Below are 20,674 nucleotides of genomic sequence, written 5' to 3' on the forward strand. Positions count from 1 at the left end.
TCTCCGTCAGCGAGTTAGCGCGGATTGCCCCGTGTGTGGGGCTGCACGGCGTCAACACGATAGCGCAGTTAGCTCGTTAACATGTGCTGTCCAGCCCCACGCACCGGGCGATCTGCACTAACTCGCTAACGGACATTTGCTGCGTTAATGCGGTTATGGCGCTAACGTCATTTTAACGCTGGCAGCACTAGTGATTAGTGAAAATTTGAACTCATTTTTCTGTTTTTGTTGTGACAAGCTTGGTTTTGTGTAGTCCGGTGACTCCAGCTGTTACCTGTGTTTTCATTGTTGATTATAGCTGTTGTGTTTGTCAGAAGAGCCCAAAAGGATTATGGGATTGGGAGGAACATCAGCTTGTTCTGTGAACTGTGTGTGGCTGCAGGGTTTTGCTACATGTGTTGTTTGAAATGGTAGTATGCCTGTTCTGGTTTACACTCTGTTCATCCGTGCATGATGTATGGATGCATCACATTCCAGAATAAAGCACCTGCTGACGTCAGTCAGCCATGTTGAACATTTCTTGTGATAATATTTGGTCACCGTGAGATTTCACTTTATTGTGGTAGCAGTGGGAATTTTCTGAAGATTTAATGGAAGAGTTACTGTGGGATTCCTCACTGGGAATGTAAAGAGACTGGTTCTTATTTAGTGCTTTTTTACTCGCCTTTTTCACACACGCAGTTATTTCTATGGTTAAGTGCTTTTGAGCTGACATTCACACTGATGGATGCATCAGAGAGCAACGTAGGCTTAGTATCGTGCCCAAAGATATTGAGCATTTAGACTGGAGCAGCCAAGGGATTGAACCACCAACCTTCCCGTTAGTAGATGACGCCTCTACTACCTGATTTATTTCACTATTTAGCTTAATCCTCCTCTATGTCACATTTCTTCTGTTTGCTGGCACATTTTACAGTAAATGTCCATGTGAGAAACACAGAGCACCGTGCACGTAGCTCGTTTGTTGAACAGCCACAAAGGCATTAGTTGGCAAATAAATATAAAATTAGTTTTGTGAGTGGTGCCGCTGCCTAAACATTTGACCACAGCTGTACCTGTTGATGGTTAAAGAATGATCAGTTAGCAAAGCAAGCATTGTGCTCGACACAAGCTGGAACAACATTTTGATGGAAACTGCGCCTGAATCAGCCAACCTCATGTTTTTTCATTTTTCATTTTTTTAACCCACATCTCACTCCTGTGAGAGGGAATAAAAAGCACGATAAATAATTCACTGCTTGCATGCATTTTGTATGAACAATCCCATCACTCATCAGAGACTTGTAGAGAGTGCCACGAAGGTTTTTGTTCCTCTGGGCACTTGTGCTTTCTGATTTAATAAACACTATTAGCTCCACGCAGCGGTGTCCATTTGGGGTAATTGCAGCAGGATGCCCAGCAGCAGGTCCAGTAGGTCCAGCTCTGTGTTCCTCCCTTCATGCTTCATTCCACACGCTGTCGTGGTATCCTCATCGTCATCCTCTGCAGCTTAAAGTCGTGTTTGTTGACCTTTAACTTCTGTATTCATTCCAGCTCACGCCTTTCCAGCTTCATCTCCATTTTTTTCCAGTCTCCCGTTGTTCCTTCACCTCTCCTTTCTTCATGCCCCTCTGTGTCTCCCACTCTCACAGGTAGGTTCCCTCATCATCCGACATTCCATCAAAGGCCTGTTTTCACTTATGTGATCGTATGTATTTCTGCCATGTGACATGGTATAGAAAATGATATGCTGTTTAAAATGTAGAGTATTTAGTTGCAGAAAGGGTTGGTCTACATGGAGCTTGTTAGTGACAAACAGAGGAACTAAGTACAGTTGTCATTTGAACAATAGAAACAGTAAGGTACTAGAGATCAAAGTTAAGAAAAGGTAAGACACTTTTTTTTTTCGTACTTTCGTACTAAAAGTATTGGTCTACAAATGTAGAAATGTCCTGTGTTAAAAACCACTTGCACAGGTGAAAAGCCACTCAATGCAGAATGATGAAACAGCATGTAAGGGGCTGAATGTCCCAAATGAATCTTGCATTCCTTAAAATGTCTCTAAAATGTAAAAGCAAACCTCGTTTATTCCTATAAAATCACATCAGTGGCTACACAGAGGTCCACTAAAGCCTTCATCAGCAAAAACACCGATACTTACAGAACAGCATTTAGAGATGATATCTGTGGATGAGACAGGATGAGCTTTATCTTCTCTACAAGATAAAAACCTAAATGTGTTCAGATCAGTTCCTTTACTGGATCTAAGAGCCAGATGTTTCCTCGGTTAGAGGTGACTGCAGCGCTCTCGCCAAAGTCAGTGAGTTATTTGTAACTGCTTTTCAATCGTCGCACCGATGCATTTGTTTCTCGTGTCAGCTTAAACCCTGCTCTGTTGTATACACCAGGGTCTCTGATTATCTGCCTGCATTGCCTGCGTTACTTAGTGTGGTGGAGAAGGCTGCCAAGCGCCGCAGCAGAATATACGGTTGTAGGCAGCTAGAGAGCGCCTCGTCATCTGAAGAAGCCCGAGGAGGGTGAAGGTGCTCCTGTTTCTGTGACCGTCAAACAGATGGCAACAGAAATGCACAGAACATGGCCTAGATTCACACATGCTCTCCCTCTGTCACTGCATCCTTTGCTCTCTCGCTCATTCTTGTACACACTCTACAGCTCTCTCCCTCTCTCGGTTTTCTGTCTTCTCTGGTATGTTGGAATCAGCCAAAGAAGCGGTGATAACATCAGATTTTCTTCTCTGGATATTTGTACTTCTCTCTCTCCTGGTCTCCCAGATTAAATGTGCGTTGGTTGTGCCTGTGGACGAAACGGTTGCCTAGTAACCGCCTGATGAGAGCAGCCTTGAGGCCTGCAGTGATGTCAGTTTGAGTCGGGGGAGGGGTGCAGATTTATATGCGAGCGTGTGCGTGCATGTGTGTAAGAGAGAGATGGAGCAAGAGATGGCAGGCCTAACCCTCGGCAGAGCTCAGCATCATCTCACGCAGGTCACGTGCTGCGCTGCTTTTGTAGGCCATCCTTACGTAACCCGTGTCAGTCTGTGTGTGAGAGCGCGTATTAAAGGCTTCTATAAAAGGCTTCTGTGCATGGCAGTGAGCGCGACCCTGTATGCACGAGCCGGTGTGTGCTAGAAAGACGAAGGGTGTCATGCGATGCGTGGGCGTGGTGAAGGTGAGGTCTCCCACCACCGATATCAATAGCACTGCATCATCTTGTACCAAAGTCACTCAGCTGATGGGAAGCAAGCACTGTCCCTGTGCTCAGCAGAGGCCACGTGTTCGTGGTGCTTATGTGTGGGGGAGAAATGCAGAGTGTAAGATTTGTATTTGGCTGGATTGAGTGATCGTTGGGCAAACAGGTCACAGACATTCAGGTTACATTAACTTACATTAGTTAATATAACCTGAACATCTGCATTTCTATAGTGCTTCTCTGGGCCCAGCCACATTACTTTGTTCACAAATATTCATACAGAAATTTATTCAATCCACACAGGACTTCATCTACTTTGCATTCACATCTACAGCCAGTTACGATCCACCAAACAACCTAACACTGATGTCTTTGGACTGTAAGTGCCTGGTGTAATGTTTCAGCCACATGCCTACAGCAGGGGGGGGCAACTCCAGGTCTTGAGTGCCAGTTAGATGTGTCCTTGATCCAACACAGCTGATTCAAATGGCTAAATGACCTCCAGAGGCCTGGTAATGAACTAATCATTTGATTCAGGTGTGTTGACCCAGGGTGAGATCTAAAACCTGCAGGACACCGGCCCTCGAGGCCTGGAGTTGGACACCCCTGGCCTACAGGCTCAGGGTGAGGTTTCTTCAATGCACGATTTCTCTGTGTCATGTTTAGGGAGTGATCACTGTTCTACCTTTTTTCCAACAATAGAGTAAATACCTTAGCTTCCATATGGTTGTCAGTTACTTGGCTGGACTTGGCTTAACAATGCCTCTGTATGGAATTTAGACCTATTTAGTGCCCCCAAATTCTACCCATGATGGAGCTATTGGGACTTGTGACAGGAAGTGTGATGTCCGGCTTTCTCAGAATATAAAATTCATAACTTAATCTGGACTATATAAATCGTGGATGGCTCCCGAGGTTATGCAATCCACAGTACTTTGCTACACAGCAGAGCGCTGTGCTCGGCTTTTCATGTGCTACTCTTTGTAGCTGCAAGAAATGGAATTAAGGTCAGCGAAGCTAAAGAAGACCCTGCGCTAATCAGCCTTAATAGCCAATTACATACTTTTCACATCAGTTTAACACCTGCAACAAAAAGTCTTTCACAGATGATAGAAGAGCAATTAGAGAAACACTGGGAAGGCTTCGAATGAAGTATTTTTAACCTTTCAGTGGAGTAAAACCTGTTTCTAAAACATGTGGTGTTCTCCCATGTTCTTCTTTTGTCTTTCATGTGTGCAGTTTTCTCTGTGGTCAACATGGTGTCCTCTGTTTCCATCTCATCCATCCAACATGCGCTGTGATAAAGTGAAAGTTTTATTTACTAAGAAGCAGGGAAGCAGCACTTTAACTTTGGCCTAGTTCCATTTTGGCAGAAGGACCCCCTTAGTCTACTTCACTTCCCCTCGGGCCTTTCCATATGCTACAAGTAGGAAAGAACAATATCTAGGCTACACATAGCACAGAGAAATTGATGGGAAAAGTCCGTCTGACAGGGCAGAGGTCAGATTTGGACTGCTTTCTGCCTCCTGGCGCAGTTTCTCAGTGCAGTCAGTCAGTGTGCGCACAAACTGTGTGTTGACAATTCAATCAATCTATTAGCAGAGGACTCAACTGGAAACTGAATCCTCAGGGGAAACTGAATTAAGGTATGATGGTTCTGCATGGATTGATGTGTGTTTGTGTGCTGTGGTGGTGAGGTGTGGGGGTGGGGGGTGTCTCACTGCTCCACAGTCCAGCATGGCCGTCACAACCCTCCATCTGGAGCCTCAGGTAATGTGTGATGGTGATGCTTCTTACTCATTCAGATTTACACAGCACACACTTGTGTGTGTTTGTTTTTGGTTGTTGTGATGTCCGGATACTTAATAACTGGCTCGGTTGAACGGTGACATAAGGATTTTCTTCAGAATATACATTCCCACTGCACCACATCTTGCGTGTGATTCTCAGCTCCTTGTAATCAGCGCAGCTCTGCTCGCTGCAGCTTCACGGCTACACTGGCCTCACCTCAGCTGTCAGTCTCTCCAACAGCAAAGATCATTCCTGATGTAATTCCACCTCCACCTTGAACTCATCAGTCACTTCTGTCACCATTATCTCACTGTCCTCATGTCCTGCAAGACCTTCACGTACTTCTATGACTTCCTCTTGGAGTGCCACAGCTCCTCTCTTGACACCCTATCGTATGCTTTCTCTAGATCCACATAGTTCTCTGTCAACACTCTCAAAGCAAACATTACATCTGCAGTGCTTATTTTCAGCTGGAAGCCGCACTACTGCTCACTGACCCTCACCTTCTTCTCAGCCTAGCTTCAACCATTCCAGAAAGTTCATTCTGTTCATCTGGACGCAGCGTTTTCAGTGAGAGGAATCTTTAATTACTCCTCCACACGACTTCTTCGGTCTCAGCTGACAGCAGGTTTCTTCAACAGCACATTTGCATAATGACCAAAACTTACACCAATAACCAAGAGTGCACCATGAGCTCAGTTTCATCAGTTTTAATAGGCAAATTGTCATGGCCACTGATTACTGGTCACGGCAGTTTGCATATTAACAATACCATTCCCACTTCAGGAGCATCAGCCAGCTGTTGCTTCAGGTAGCTAAATTTTCTTCCAGTTTATTGTGGATGAAAATCAAGTCTTAGAATCTACCACAATTCACTGATTGCATCAACTAAATGGATAACCTCATCAGGTTTACTATGTAGGAAGTAAAAGATGTCAGAGTAGTAGGGTGTCATGTGAAAGGCCCAGTCACAAGGAGGCATACGTCGGTATATTCCTAGTGGCAGACCCAAGCGAGGCCAAATGCTGAGGGTTTCTTCAGGACAGGCATCCAGCACGAAGTCTTGGCCAAATCAAAGATGTGGATCAATGACTGCCTTCAGTAACCAGGGTGCCAGTGAAGCTGTTTTTAAATTGTTTTTTTCTTTGTTTGTTTTTCTCTTCAGTACAGGAACAATAAAATTGCTTTTGTTCATTCAAATTAGCACAACAGGGGAAAAAGTGGCAACAATGAACACACCAATTCAAAGCAGGCTGAGAGAATCAGCCAATCCATCGCCTACTTTTTGTGCAAAAATGAGGGCTTTTGTTGCACGTCTAAGACACTGGTACACAGCTGTGTGACAGTCTTACATCGTTTTTCCCACAGCATTATTCAGGCTCTGCACAGACGTGAAGCAGAAAGTTGAGCAGAAAGGGTCGCATTTTCTGTCATGTATATATGCTGTGTGAGTAGCGAATGCTCATATTAAACATATACATATATATAACGAGGCCAGTAAATGTACAAATGATCCCTGTGAATGAAAAGCTCCGGCTTCAGACGTAGAGGATATGATACGATTATCTCAGGCACGGAGCTCTGGGTGAGCACAGAAGCCTACCACTGTTATCCACGCAGCAACGATCACTTCACATCTGTCCTGTTTGTACAGTTTCTATCTTATGCTGTTATTTTTGTGTATTTTGCTCAATGACTCTTGTATGGTGCTGTTTAGTTTTTAAGGTGAGTTTGCTGATAAATTCTTTGACACTGGCTGTTTGCCAGGGTTAAGATTTATTCAGCGACCATAACCAGACCAGCTGGCTAACAGAAGTCTAGGAATGCTCCTATATGCTGCTATATCAGCGGCCCCCAACCTTTTTTGCGCCACGGACCGGTTTATGCCCGACAATATTTTCATGGACCGGCCTTTAAGGTGTCGCGGATAAATACAACAAAATGAAACTAGTACCGGTACCGAAAAAAGAAGATTTATTCATAACACACGTGAACAGACCCAGGAAAACCGAGTAAACGATAAAAACGATAACAAAATAACGCTGAAAACCGATAAAAACCCTGAAAACCAGACATTTCACACCTGAGCCTCAACTCTAGTCCCTTTATTACGAGATCGGGAAAATGAGGAAACATGAGAACCGTTTGGAATGAACCCACATATGTATGTTCGTTTTACTTAAATCACTTTGGAAAACACTATCTAACGTCATTAAAGTGCTGGCTAAGGTTAGGGCTGGAATACAAGGCTGGAACGTGTAAACCGCGGGAGCGTCATTCTATTGGATTTCATCCATAAACCGGCGCGTAGCATAAGAACGCAGAAGGTCACCTTGGGACTTGACAAATCGTTGGTATATTACGCCTCGGGAGGGCGCGGGGTTTGATACACACACAGTGGGATGCGTTCTTTGTTTTTGGTCATTTGATGGAATTTGGTGACGATAAGAAAGACACCGCAGACTGTGTAAAGACCTTCTTGCACTTTTCTCAGCTGTGAGTTGTCAATTTATACTGCAACTTTCTGTAAAGTAAAGTTTAGCAATTCTCAAGCAAAGACTGAAAACATGGTACAAATGTGAGCTATAGTGTATCATGATCCCATCTTCCAGTACTGTGACAGCCGGGATTATTACTAGGATAATGAGGTCTACGCTTATTCAACTATGTGCTTTAAATAAAGCCACAACACCAAGAAGAATTAGCATTAAGCTTCCCTGTTTCAATTTCCTGTGACTGTTTTGGAGCACAGTGTCTGAAACTAACAAGTTGAAATGTTTGTGCCTCTTTCAGAGGAAGTTTGATTAATATTTCTTTGCTGACAGTGTACATTTTTCAGGTCGAAAAGGCAACTTCATTATTCTATTATTTTAGCTTCTCTCATGCTGTAATAGCTATAAAAAGATGAGAGTGGCTAACCTTTCCCCTCCTCACATTGTTGTGGTAGACATCCATCCATTAAGAGCCAATGGGTGGTGTGAACACTGCCGGCTTCCCTCGGGCTGCGGCACTCTCAGCATGCAGCATCTTTTTCTGAATGCTGAAGCCTGCACTCACTCGTTATTAAAGCTGCTATACTAATTATGTCATAATCATGTGATAAGCCATTGCACATACATATTAAGAGGCCTAGAAAATCCTTTCTGCAACGAGGAATGAAGGCTGTATGGGCTTTTTTGGTTGAATGAAATTACTTGAGTTCTTAAAAAATGAATTTCAGCCGAAAGAAATGTTATTCGAAGATCCCAAATTTAATGCAAAAGTGAGAATAATCCATTAGCTGTAAGCAGCCTTCAGCTGGTCATCGGGACCTGTTCCAGCTTACATGTGGTGAGCTTACCGGTCCAGCTCATACCCACAACTATGGTGTATTTACTATTAGTTTCACTTCAGCTTCTCTTTATTTTCTTAATGCTTTACTAAATACTCGTTAAATCATCAGAGATACGCAGTTTAAAGAGAAATGCATTACTGATGTACTTTTAATATTTCTGCATTAAATCATTTTCAGAAGAAGAAAATCTGGATTTTTCACCTGATCTTAATGATCACATCTTGTGCTCATATTACAATAATGGTGTGTTAGTTCAAAGATACACTAACAAGTTCATAGTAGCTAACTAAATAACCAGAGAACTGGAAAATGGCCTCAGACTTTGTGTACCTGCTGTTTGCATATGGTGCCACCTTGTGGTCTTTTGGAGTATTGCACTATTCCACTATTTGCAAGTCTTTAGTGACTGAAAAGTATGCCGTTGAAGAATTGCTTTGAGTTTGACTTTGAGCTCAGTCAGTTTTGCAGCATGAGCGCCAGCAGTCACAGTGTAACCAGGCCTTCCTGGCCTCGAGGATAATAAGTGTTTTGCACTTTGTGGTAAACTCTCCCTTCATGGAGTCTCTACACTGCAGACTGTGACAGTGATACGCCTGCATCCTCAAGGGTCCTGACCTACCTTCATGTTGCAAAGTGGTTTTTCTTAATCTGTGATACTTTGAGCCTTTGCTGTTAGCTTCTGTTAGCAACCTGTGGCAACCACATGTTATTGTAAACGTAGAACTGGACTGAATAGAGTCTGACTAAGATCTAATCCAGGTTTTAAATTATGATTTCAGTTGCACATTTATTGCACGTTTCCTTAAAGTGCCAAAGAAATGCAAAGTGTTTGCTGTGTTATTTATGTCAGGCTTTTATGTTGGCTCAGTCTGACCCGAACTAACCGCTCATCTCTTCTTTGTCCCTCTTAGGCCTCCTACCGATGACTCAGGAATGCGTAACAATGCTGCCGCCGCTACCACCCTCACCTCCACCCCTCCCAGCAGTCTCCCATCCCAGACGCACCCCTGCAGCCCTCCAGACTCGGCGTCCTCCCTCACCCCCTGCTCTTCACTGCCTCCCTCTGTGTCGCCCACCCTCACAGACGTCTTCGGCCTGCCAACCCCACCTTTGGGCAGCGGCGGCGGCTACAGCCTGAGCTCCTCGTGTGGCGGCAGCGGGAGCTCGCGCTCTCCATCTCCACTTACGCTGATGCAGGCCGTGGCAGCCTCAGGCAAGCCTTTCGCCTCCAAACCCATGGAGCTGTGGAGCAAGCACGACGTGGCGGACTGGCTGGAGAGTCTCAACCTGGGGGAGCACAGGGACGCTTTCCTGGACAATGAGATCGAGGGTGCTCATCTGCCCTCGCTGCAGAAGGAGGACCTGATAGACCTGGGCGTGACAAGAGTGGGCCACCGCATGAACATTGAGAGGGCCCTCAAGCTGCTGCAGGACAGACAAGCCCCGAGGTGACGGGCTGGCGACGTGTGGAGTCAGGGCCAAGGAGAGGGAGGTGTCACGAATCACTTTTACCAATCTCTTCATCAGACGTAATCTCAAGACGTGGAACCGGGTGGAAGTTTTGTCCAAGCTGATGCTGCCTCTTGCTGTGTATGTCTCCTCCCATCCTCCGCTGTCGGCCTCATCTCAGTGCTCCAGTGTTGTTCGCCCTCTTCCTGCTTCCCACTGTCCTGAGCATCAGGGGATCATGGGATGTTTGGGGGAACTGCAGGGGGAGAAAGAAGAGAATAGCTGCTATGTCAAATCCAGGCGAGAGAAAGGAGGACAGTATGTGGGACTGTAAAGAAAACAACATATTCTGGAAACACTGGGAAAAAACACTTGTCTGGAAGTTTCTTCACACAAAGACTCGTGGTCACCTGACTGCTTTGGATACTCAAGACTTTTTCCATACACCCCGGTGTGGGTGCATGAAAACCCAGCTGAGCTGGTCGTTGCTCCTTTTCTATCTTTGCTAGAGTTTGTTCAGAGAATATTTCTTCACTAGAGTCCTACCGGAGTTATATTTCTGGGTGCATCTAAGGTTGTAGAGAACAATTTGAGATAGACTTCATTTTTGTTCTTTTTTGTTCTTTTTTGCTTTTCACCTGTTTGTGTCAAAACAACAGCATTTGCTGACATGTTTAACTAATACTAAACCATATCCACACACACACACACACACACACACACACACACACACACACACACACACACACACACACACACACTTACACTTTCTGCACAGTGCCACAAGCTGACGAATGAGATTTCACACAGTCTTTACATCCTGAGCACTTACACACGTGTAGTTACTGCGATGGCCTTCTTCCCTGACAAAGATCAAAGTGTGGAGAGGGGTGGTCACCAGAGGAGGAGCTGCGCCCGAGCTGGGTCCGTGAAGTCCTGCGGCAGTCCGCACCTGCTCGGTGTCCACCTCGTGACTCAAGAAAAACCAAGGTGAGGATGCAAGATGGACGTACAGATGTTGGAACAGGAAAATGGTTGTGCCAGCTTCGCTGAGAGTGCGTCCTTCTCCTCTCTCGGTTTTTCCTTTCCTACTTCTGTGTGCATGTGTGTGTGTTAATAGTTCACCCAAAATATCATTAAGGTCCATTTAACTATTTCTATGAATCTGCTATATAGGGCACTTATAGGGAAACTAAAAGTGTTACTTTTTGTATTTTTACCATCAAATCTTCTTCACTTACAGCAGGTCGGCACCTGCCCACAGTATGGCCCACAGTAACGCTAACGTACCAGACACCCTGTGTGTAAGTGGTAGAACAGAGTGGTTATTACACTGTGTGTTTCTAGCATTCGTGCATTATTTTGGGAAATCCACTTACTCGCTTTCTTGCTGTGAAATAGAAAGATCGATATCGCTCTCTTACTGGTCGCTGAGAGCTGGAGTGAAATGCAAAACATCCGTCCACCTGTTTTATGCTCACTTTCAATGAGAGCAGAAGATATGACACATCGATACGCATAAACACGCATTTATTCAAACAAAGGAAAACTATCAACCAACAATCTAGCCCCAAATGTAAGGTGGTCTAAACCTTACTAAGCTTCCACTGTGTGGGATGATGAGAAGATGGTCAAGTTTTTCACATGAGTTTGACTTTCAACTGGAACTTTGTCATTTCAAGAGAGAGACTGTCTTTCACAAACTAGTACCAACTACTCGGCTTTGCTACTTTGATAAATGTACTGCAGATAGTGCTGACAGGATTCTTACACTGGATCCAAGCTAGGAGACATCATCCTGTAGTTTGTTTATATACATTTCCCTTGTTTTTCCTGGTCCTTAGCAGGATATAACACCGGACAGCAGTAATGCACCTACAGGCTGTTTGCATCGTTAAATCACAAAAATGAGAGAAGGCCACCAGAGGCCTGTACTGTGCAGCAGGATTTTAGGCCATCCAAGTAACTTCTGGGTTAACTCTTGGTTTTCTGTAGTGCAAAGGTGGTTGACATCATACTGGGGTACATCGCTATGGTAACTTACGATGTCCACCTAAGTCATTGGCTACTGACCAATCAATTCTCCAGAAAATAGCAGGATCCCTCTGACCTCTACAGGCAGAGTAGGAGGGACTAAAGTCTTTCAGCAGTGCCTAATGTCTCTGCGCTTCCCTGATGATTATCAGAAATAAATATAGATTTGTAGATATTACTTTATAATTGAATGTTTTATCCGTCAGCTGCATCCTAAAACAGGACACCTACACTGTACTTGCTGTCCTCATATGACATCTCTGCACACATTAAGCCTTTGAACTGTTTTTATATTTAATCTGTCAAACCCCTTAAACAGCACTGAGTCTGCAGCTGAAAGAATAAAAACTAAAACTGTCAGGAGAAGGTTACAGATTGTAGATTCTCTGCTGGGGAAACACATTTTACATGTGCAGCTTGTTAAGCTGGACCTACAACCACAGAATGAAGCGTAAACTTTCCCATTGTCCCCCGAATGTGCGCATATAAATTTGGTGATTTAGAAAACGTGTAAAATGTTGTTATACTTGATTCTGATCTGCTGCGAGATATCTTTTGCAGCTACTGGGATGAAGATCGCCCAACAAGAGCACCTGTTCAACCAGTCAGATTCATTTCTCCTTTATCAGGCTGTGGGCAGTAACATTTAATGTTTAAATGACTCCTGTTTAACGTTTCAGATCTTTAAAGTGCACCTTAAAAACAAACAGCAGCATGGAGAGAGCATTCAGGAATAATATAAATGTTGCAGCTGTGTGCGAGAAATCACCAGATTCATGCTTTGTAGCACTGCTGTCCCATCTTATTTGCAGCAATGTTGCATTTGCTGTTAGATTTTTATCATCATCTGATTGGTGTGGGTGACACTCACAGGGATCGTTTTGTGTGGAAGAAGACTCATATATGACCAGTGAAATGCTCCTTTCAGATTGGTCAAATGCTGCCAACACCACTCCTTTCATATACCCGTGCTGATGAAACCCTAAATTAGTTTTGGGAGTTGATAACCAGCTTTGAGTGACCACTTATCCTTATTGCTAATGTTAGGATGAGTGAATCCACATAATGGAAAGTTGGTTGTGTAGAACTTGCTGTGGTACAGGATCCAGGTGTTCTAACTCAGTACCAGATACTGGACTGGTAAATCATCTGTCTGGTAAAGTGTTTGCTTTATGAGACAGACATGCTGGAAGCATTACGCTTAATCCAAAGATTAAGTAAATGGACTGGTTCTAGCGCTTTTCTACTCATCTGAGCACTCAAAGTGCTTTACACAACTTGTGCATTCACCCAAACACACCTTTCTAAGATGTGCGTGAATGTATAGCTAACATTCACACACTCACATGGATGCATCGGAGAGCAATTTGCCAAGGATATTTGGCATGTAGACTAGGGGAAGCCAGGAATCGAACCACCAACCTTCCGATCAGTGGATGACCTGCTCTACCTCCTGAGCTACAGCCACTCACGTCAGTTACTAGTGAATATCAGTATTTTTACTTTAAACGTCAGTCCTATTTAGAGCACACACGTGTTTCTAGATCACTGAAGGATCATTTTTTCTGTATTATAAAACAAAAAAGGTTTCGTACATATCGGACAAAACATACACGGACACAACACGTTAGTATCCAATAATAATCGGTTGGAATATCACGTGATTCCGTGTAGAAAAGGACACTCATTTAGAAACAATGTTTCTCTTTTACAACTGCATTTACAGCTTTAGAAGGTGTAGACAGTAAAAAGTCAAACTCAGGTACACTAACTAAATTGCTCAGTTGAAGAATGCATTGACTTATAGAAGTAGGTAAAACTGAGATGTTCATGCAGTTCTCTGTGCAAAGAGTGCAAAGTAGGTTAGCTTAGCATCGAGTCGAGCCACAGGTTGTGAAAAGATTTGTTGGTGAGGACCTTTATCTTGTCTTTGATTATTGAGGTGGATATTTCTCCCTGAGCTCGACTCACAGACAGAAGACTGGTGCAGATTTTCTTCCTGGAAGAAAGCGGTGTGTGTATTTCCCAAAATACTGAGCTGCTTAAGGTTCTCACTGGATGGCGTTTTGTTGCGTTTGACTCCAGTGTGAAATCCTTTACAAACATTCTTTTGTTTACTTTTGAACTTTTACATGTTTGAATATACCAGAATGCTTTAAGCAAACTAACGTTTAAGAACTTCAGTTCAGTGATTGGTATTTCAAAAGCTACGATAAGTAACATTTTTATGGAGCAAAAAAGAATCATTGAAACATTTTGTATGCTGTTTTTTGCTTATGAGGAAAATAATAATAAACTGTGTGCATTTGGTTAACTTGAGTTCAAATCTGACCAGATTCAAAATGGAAAAACTGGAACAGTCCTTCGTGGTGGCAAGCAGCACTAAAGCAAACTAATAGTCACAGACTCTGAAAGCAGACTCTTTGTCTTTAGGGCGTAACAGGACACTTTCTTCTAAACGTCCTTAACTGCAAGCTGGAGTCAGATGTCATCGAATCACGCTGAACCATTTTCGAGCTTTGGGTTTTACATAATTATGTGTTCACATTGCCGTCTCCTACATTCTAACCACTGTGCAAGAAACGGAGAATAATCACTTGACCAAGCCAGCACGCGGTCATCAGTGTGAGCCCGGCGTGAGAGCAGACAGGGATAGAAAACTGCTGCTCGATTCGAGTCCCATAGTTTCACCGCAGCAGAGGCAGGATTCAGACCGAGGATCCAGTTTAAACCCAAGTCAGACGGTGCGTTTGCCAGCAGTGATAACGGGTTAGTCGGAAGTAGAAGTGCAGTATGCGCTGTCGTGTATATAAGAGTGTTTAAATGGATTAAAATGTCTATTAGATTATATGTATAGATCTATTCAGATGTTTAGAAGAAAAAAATTCTAAGAAGATAGATTTATTGTTGTCAGAGCTGACCTGATGACCTAAGCACTGGTCTCATTTGCCCCGTCATCATCTGTAACCAGCTCGCCCCCCTCCGCCCTCCACCTCCGTCAGTCACACAGCTCCGTAGATAGAAGGCGCTCTCTCCAAGTAGATTTTTTCAGAGCACTCTTAGATAGAGCGTTGATATGTGCTTGACAGTAAGCAGTGTCTGGAAATATATCTGGTTTTCTTCTGCCCTTATTTGCGTTCATGTCGCACTCCACAGCTTCACGTAGGCGCTGCTTTTTGAGGTGACAAATGAAACATACACAAGTTCTGTGTTCTGTGAACATTAGCCGTACGGAGGCCGGCACGGGACAATGCTGCTACAATCCTGTTCCTGTTTGAACTTCTTTTCAAAACACGTACAGTGGCGTGCCAGGCGGGGTAGAAAAGCACAGTATTTTTAAAGATTTGTATAGAGTTCTATGAAATTTTATAGAGGTTACCTGAACAAAAACTGTTCAACACTGATGTGTGGATTGCCAAACAGAAATACCATATATACGTAGATGCGATGTGGATATTATTAAACTTATGGGTTATGTAAGAAGCAATATTTATTCTAACTGAATCTCCTTGGTTGTGTTTTCTTTTGCCATTTTAAAGTTACATATCATGATGCAATCACTTGTCAGTGTTTTATTAAGCGTTGCCTAAAATAGATGCACTCTCTACTGCAGTAGTAATACTTTGGCCAATCAAGTGACCACTGAACCCAGGCTTTGAAATCCCCGAGTCTGGGTTTTTTGTTAAAAAACACAAAAGTTACATTTCTAAAAGTATATCTGCAGGCCATGTTGATAGGAAACTATATGAAACGTATATATATATATATATATATGTGTGTATGTATACATACAGAGATCCACCAAAAAGATGTGCGGTGCCTGTTGATCCCTTCCTGTGGATCAGTGGGTCACTCAGCACTTTTATCTGTGGACATGTAGAGCTGAGTAGATGTAGTAATAATCTTTAAAGAGCATCACCGTAGCGTGGCGTTTCACCGGGCCGTGTTCACCACAGGCATGGCTCACTAACCCACTTCCACTCCCCGTCAAAACACTGCTCCCACTCTTTCATTGTCCAACATTTGGGTAACTTTTTCTTTTTTTTCTTTTCTTTTTGATCAATTAAGTTCTGTTTTTTTTTCCATGAATAGATTTTACTCATTGATTAAGTCTTCATAGAGGCTAAGATGTTTTCGGTAATTTGTGCAAAGACTTGTGTTCATGTTTTCTATGTTGCTGTAATTTTGTGCTATTAAATCATCATAGAGTCAACTAATTACTGAAATGAAAAGAGAGAGAATTTTCCTGTAACTGCACTCTTCCTTCCCCCTCCCCCCTCAATTCCTCAAAACTTCTTGTATGGCAACCAAAATTCACTGTAAGAAATAAATATAATATTGCACTACTGTATCCCTCTCAGTCCTTATAGTACAGGCCTGGTGCGTGGGTCTAAGTGTCTGTGTGTCAGCTAAGAAGCAGCCAGCCACACCTGAGGTAGTCGGTCTGTGGGGATGAACTAAATTCCGTCATCTGGAATAACAGGAAGCATCTTTTCTTTATTACGCAGACGCTGAATGCTCATATAACTGCGTTTTGTTGTCCTGCTTTGTACGTTCCACAATTACGGTCTCTTTGTTTTTGGTATGTTGGCTGAGAATCGTGTGCATCGCCAGAATAATCAGACGATTACACCAGAGCGTTTCCTTTTTTTTCATTGAGAAAATCAGAAAAATTGTGTAAAAATTCCTACTTAAGCACAGTAACAGCGAGTGCTTAGCAACCTTGGTATGGATGAAGACGTAGCTGGAGAGCAGTGAGGTAAAAGTAGTTATGAAGAATAAGTTGGATGATGTTTCTGCATCACAGATGCACAGGGACCCTCCCAGGAGATGATTTACATACTAACTCCATTAAACTGAACTCAGCTGCTCCTTTGTCACGTGTCACCACAGCAGGAAGCTCCAAATGTGATGTGTCCTGTCCTTACAACATCTACCAATGGATTTGTGTCTCCAGCTGGAATCAAACCAGTGACCTTTTGCTTGCCAAGTGAACGCTTGAACCACTACATTATGGAGCCACAAACAGAGTACAATATTAATCTTCTAAAGTATTGAGTGATTAAACTTTAAAATATATTAATCCAATTCCACGTCAAAGTTTCTAAATTCCAGTATTTATTTAGTACATTGTTCAGTTAAACAGAAATTCTTTTACTCTGTTTCCATGAGAATAAACACAGACCAAAGATTTTTTTGGATGTGTGTCACTGGGCCGAGGCCTCCAGCTGCTGGAGGGGGGTGCTCCTGGATTCCCTGTTCCTTCATCCTCGACCCCTCCCTCCTCGTACAGCAGCATCCAGATACACCTGGTAGGCCAACTGGGGGCATCCATTAAATGAGGTGGGTGCAAGCTGGCTGGGCTGTTTGTTTCTCCTGTTCTCTCTCTTTCAGGTGGATTCGTTAGCCAGGCTGCAGTCAGTCTCAGCCTCTGGGTGGAGCATTCTTACCTGGCCTGCCCCGCACACCTGTGAGTCATCTGTTTCTTTCATTTAAGACTGCTGTGTAAGTCTGGGCGAGAGGTGGGGTACACCTTGGACAGGTCACCAGTCTGCAGGGCTAACACAGCGAGACAGACTACTGCTGTAGCTCAGGTGGTAGAACAGGTTACCTGCTAACTGGAAGGCTGGTGGTTCAATCCCTGTCTGCTCAAGTCTGCATGTGAATAAACCACAAGACTTCTGTAGCAATGTGCTTTGGACAGGTGAGGTCAAACTTACTGTAACCTGTAACGGTGGTTGGACGTGTGGTGATCTGAGCTTGTTTTGCAGCCTTGGGCTGAATACAAAGCTTAACGTGCCCGGGGAATCTTTCCATTTAGTGACTTCACGCTAACATCAGCAGTCAGGATAAGAATCACATGATCCAACTCACCAACCCAGCGTTTCCTGATCTAGGTACAAGCTTGTTCACGTGAAAGGAGAATGAAAGTAATCCAGCTGCTGCAGATAAAGTAGTGATGTGAGACTGAGAAGAGTCATCAAGTTAAAGGTAGGAATAAAAACCGACCGCGCTGATCTGTTCTCATCGACCAGTCCATTAATTTAATGTTTATATTTGCATTAGACTGTTTTAATTGAGTTCCATTTTATTTATGCAGCACCAAATCATAACAGCAGTCGCCTCAGTTTTTATTCTTGGAAAGCTGCAGCCCCAATGTTTCATAGTCTGAGAGCAAGTAAAGCACGAAAACAAAACCAGAGTTCAAACGCAGGTATAGTCTACCTGTACAGTACAAACAGGTGCGCTGGTTTATATGTTAATGCTTATAGAACAACAAAACTGTTTGAGTGAAAAGGGGAAAAAAGTCAAGTCATGTGTTGTTACCTAGGACCAGATGGTATGCCCCAGTAAGAAGAGAACCACCTTTGTAGTACAGAAAATCCAGTTTTAACCCCAAAGCTACCTGGATAAGATGAAATTGTGCTTTTAGTACAGGCTGCAGCCAAAACCAGTGGTTGGCGTGGCTGTGTCCATCATTCATTTACAGTCACAATTCAGCAGTTGTAAGCAGCAGATCAGTTAAAGCTTCCTTTTCCCAAGTCTACAGTTGATCCCTTTACGTTTGGTTCACTCCAGCAGATTCAATGTAGCACTAAAATGTTGGATGTTATCTAGTTTGGTAGTTGCCACATTCACATTACAGCCAAGAGAACCCCAGTGCAAGAACAGGAGACACAAACTGAACCTCAGGGGTCACAAGCTAGACCCAGTGCCAGGCCCAAGCTTGGGTTTATGGGAGGCTTGTGTCAGGAATAGCATCCAATGGAAAATCGGTGTCAAATTATACATGGATCTGTGTGTTGTGGTAAAATAAGGAGAATAAGGAAGCAACCAAAAGTTCCACTGATTTAAATCATTTATATCATGTTTTCTCTGGCTAGAGTTTCTTCGCACACCCACGTACACGCACCGGACAGCTAGAATACAGCGATGGAGACTGAAACAGCTGATTGTTGGGGGTTTCTTTGTATTATTGCAGCGTCTTTACCTTACAATAAGTGCCTTTGGGCACGGCACTATGTAAAATTGAACTGAAATTGAAAAACTAAATGCGTCTAGGTCAAATGGAGGAAAGCTTGAAACAACACAGACAAGTTAGAATGGCCTAAAATAATTTATTATCAAATTAACAACATTTTATATTTATTTAGTCCTGATTTACTTCAAGGGTGCTAACATTTAGCTCTTGACACGCAGCACTTTTTTTCTCATGTGTGCGTTTTCTGTTTTGTGCTGTTTCCTTCAGCTCGGCCACCACCCTGCACATCACATATTTATTCACGGCGACCCTCTCGATGGCCTTTGAGTGGGCAGGATGGATGCGGTGGAGCTCACTGAAAGCACCGCTGGCTCTGAGGTAGGCCTTTAATTTCTTCGGGGCCATTGCATTTGGGGGGATTTTTTGGATGACGCTGTCACATTTCGAAATGCATTCTTTGAAAGCTTCGGATGGATGAAGCAGCCGGGCAGAGGTTGGGCTTTTCTTCACAGCTGAGACGGCATCCTTCTCCATCCGTGTGTGATAGTTGTGCTCTGTGTCATTGGTCTCCACAAGCAAACTTTCACATTCGGTACAAGCACTGACTTCTGGATCTTGAGCCACTTTCTGCACCACCCATCCAGCTACATCAGCAAGTTTCTCCTCCTCACCTCTCTCTGGGTCACCTGGTGTGTCCTAAAAAAAAGAACCGTTAGTGAAAGCTGAACTATTACAAAAATGTGTTGACCATGTTCACCATTTCTCCTAACCCCAGTCAGAGAACCCACAGAGACACAGAGAGCACGCAAACTCCTCACAGAAAGGTCCCAGACTGCATTTGAACGCAGCATCTTTTTATTGTGAGGTGACCGAGCCAACTACTACAGTTCGAGTCATTTAAAGTAAACCGTCTGAAAGTCTGAAGCTATGGTTCTCTTCAAGTGAGGGTGTTTGAAGATCTCAGGCATTTATTCTCGTCGACAGTCTCAGAGCCAAAACTCACTGAAATCTTAAAGCTGATCCTTAATTTTTTTTTAAAAAGGTTTCATATCTTTGTTTTGCCCTCACATTTTTTTTCTTATACAGACACAAGAACGTTTGAGCCTCGACTTTTTTTCAGCTCTTCAGCTCAGAGAGCGCAAACATAAATAATTAAAACATGGACAGCTCAATTGCCTTGATTTGCTAAAAACACACTCTTCACTGTTACTGTCATCACCTTCTGACTGGCAGGCCATCCCAAAGGCTCCCGATCCTCCTCTTCACTCTAGTTTAAGAAAGAAATACAGTTTCATTCACAAACAAGTAATAACAGCGTGATCATTCACACAATGGCCTGAAGTGAGGTTCATTCTTTTACTGAAGACATTTAAAAGTCTCTCTCAGACACGCATTCAATTGGAACATATGTGTGGCATCTTTGACCAGGTACAGTCTAACAAAGTGAACATTTTTACATTCAGCCATGACCATATGGTCATTGATAATGTCATTTGGCACAATGTGCTATTCCCATTTTATTATGCTACCTGAAATCTAAATTGCTCAGTCTGAGCCTGTCCCACCAACGTTCGTAATTATTCTCCCCTGACACCACGTTGTGTTTTCGTGTCTCCTTCAGACTTCACCTTCTTCCACTCTGTCACTCTGTGTTCCTCCCTCTTCTTGAAGTGTTTAACACAGCAATTTCCATTCTTTTTACAAAATCCACTACCATCTGTAGGGTCGTTACCTTAACTACCTAACTACCATATTTTCCGCACTATAAGGCGCACTTAAAATCCTTTAATTTTCTCAAAAATCGACAGTGCGCCTTATGTATGAATTCTGGTTGTGCTTACTGACCTCGAACCTTTTTTGATGCGGTACACGGCGCTTAAAAAGTTGTCAAAAATGTT

General features: G+C 43.3%; 1 protein-coding gene across 1 annotated transcript in view; it reads left to right on the forward strand.

Moving 5' to 3' along the window:
- shank2b (SH3 and multiple ankyrin repeat domains 2b) overlaps positions 1 to 16,137 on the forward strand; it is a 220,153-nt gene extending 204,016 nt beyond the window's left edge. The window contains exon 21 of the mRNA XM_085408855.1: positions 9,223 to 16,137. Within this exon, the coding sequence (XP_085264981.1) occupies positions 9,223 to 9,763 (541 nt within the window). The 3' untranslated portion in view covers positions 9,764 to 16,137. The remainder of the gene's footprint in view (positions 1 to 9,222) is intronic.
- Positions 16,138 to 20,674: the final 4,537 nt, after the last annotated feature.

Source organism: Rhamphochromis longiceps, linkage group LG1, assembly GCF_057381845.1.
Source record: "Rhamphochromis longiceps isolate RC_006_pf linkage group LG1, R_longiceps_female_GT1.1, whole genome shotgun sequence".
Classification (NCBI taxonomy): Eukaryota; Metazoa; Chordata; class Actinopteri; order Cichliformes; family Cichlidae; genus Rhamphochromis; species Rhamphochromis longiceps.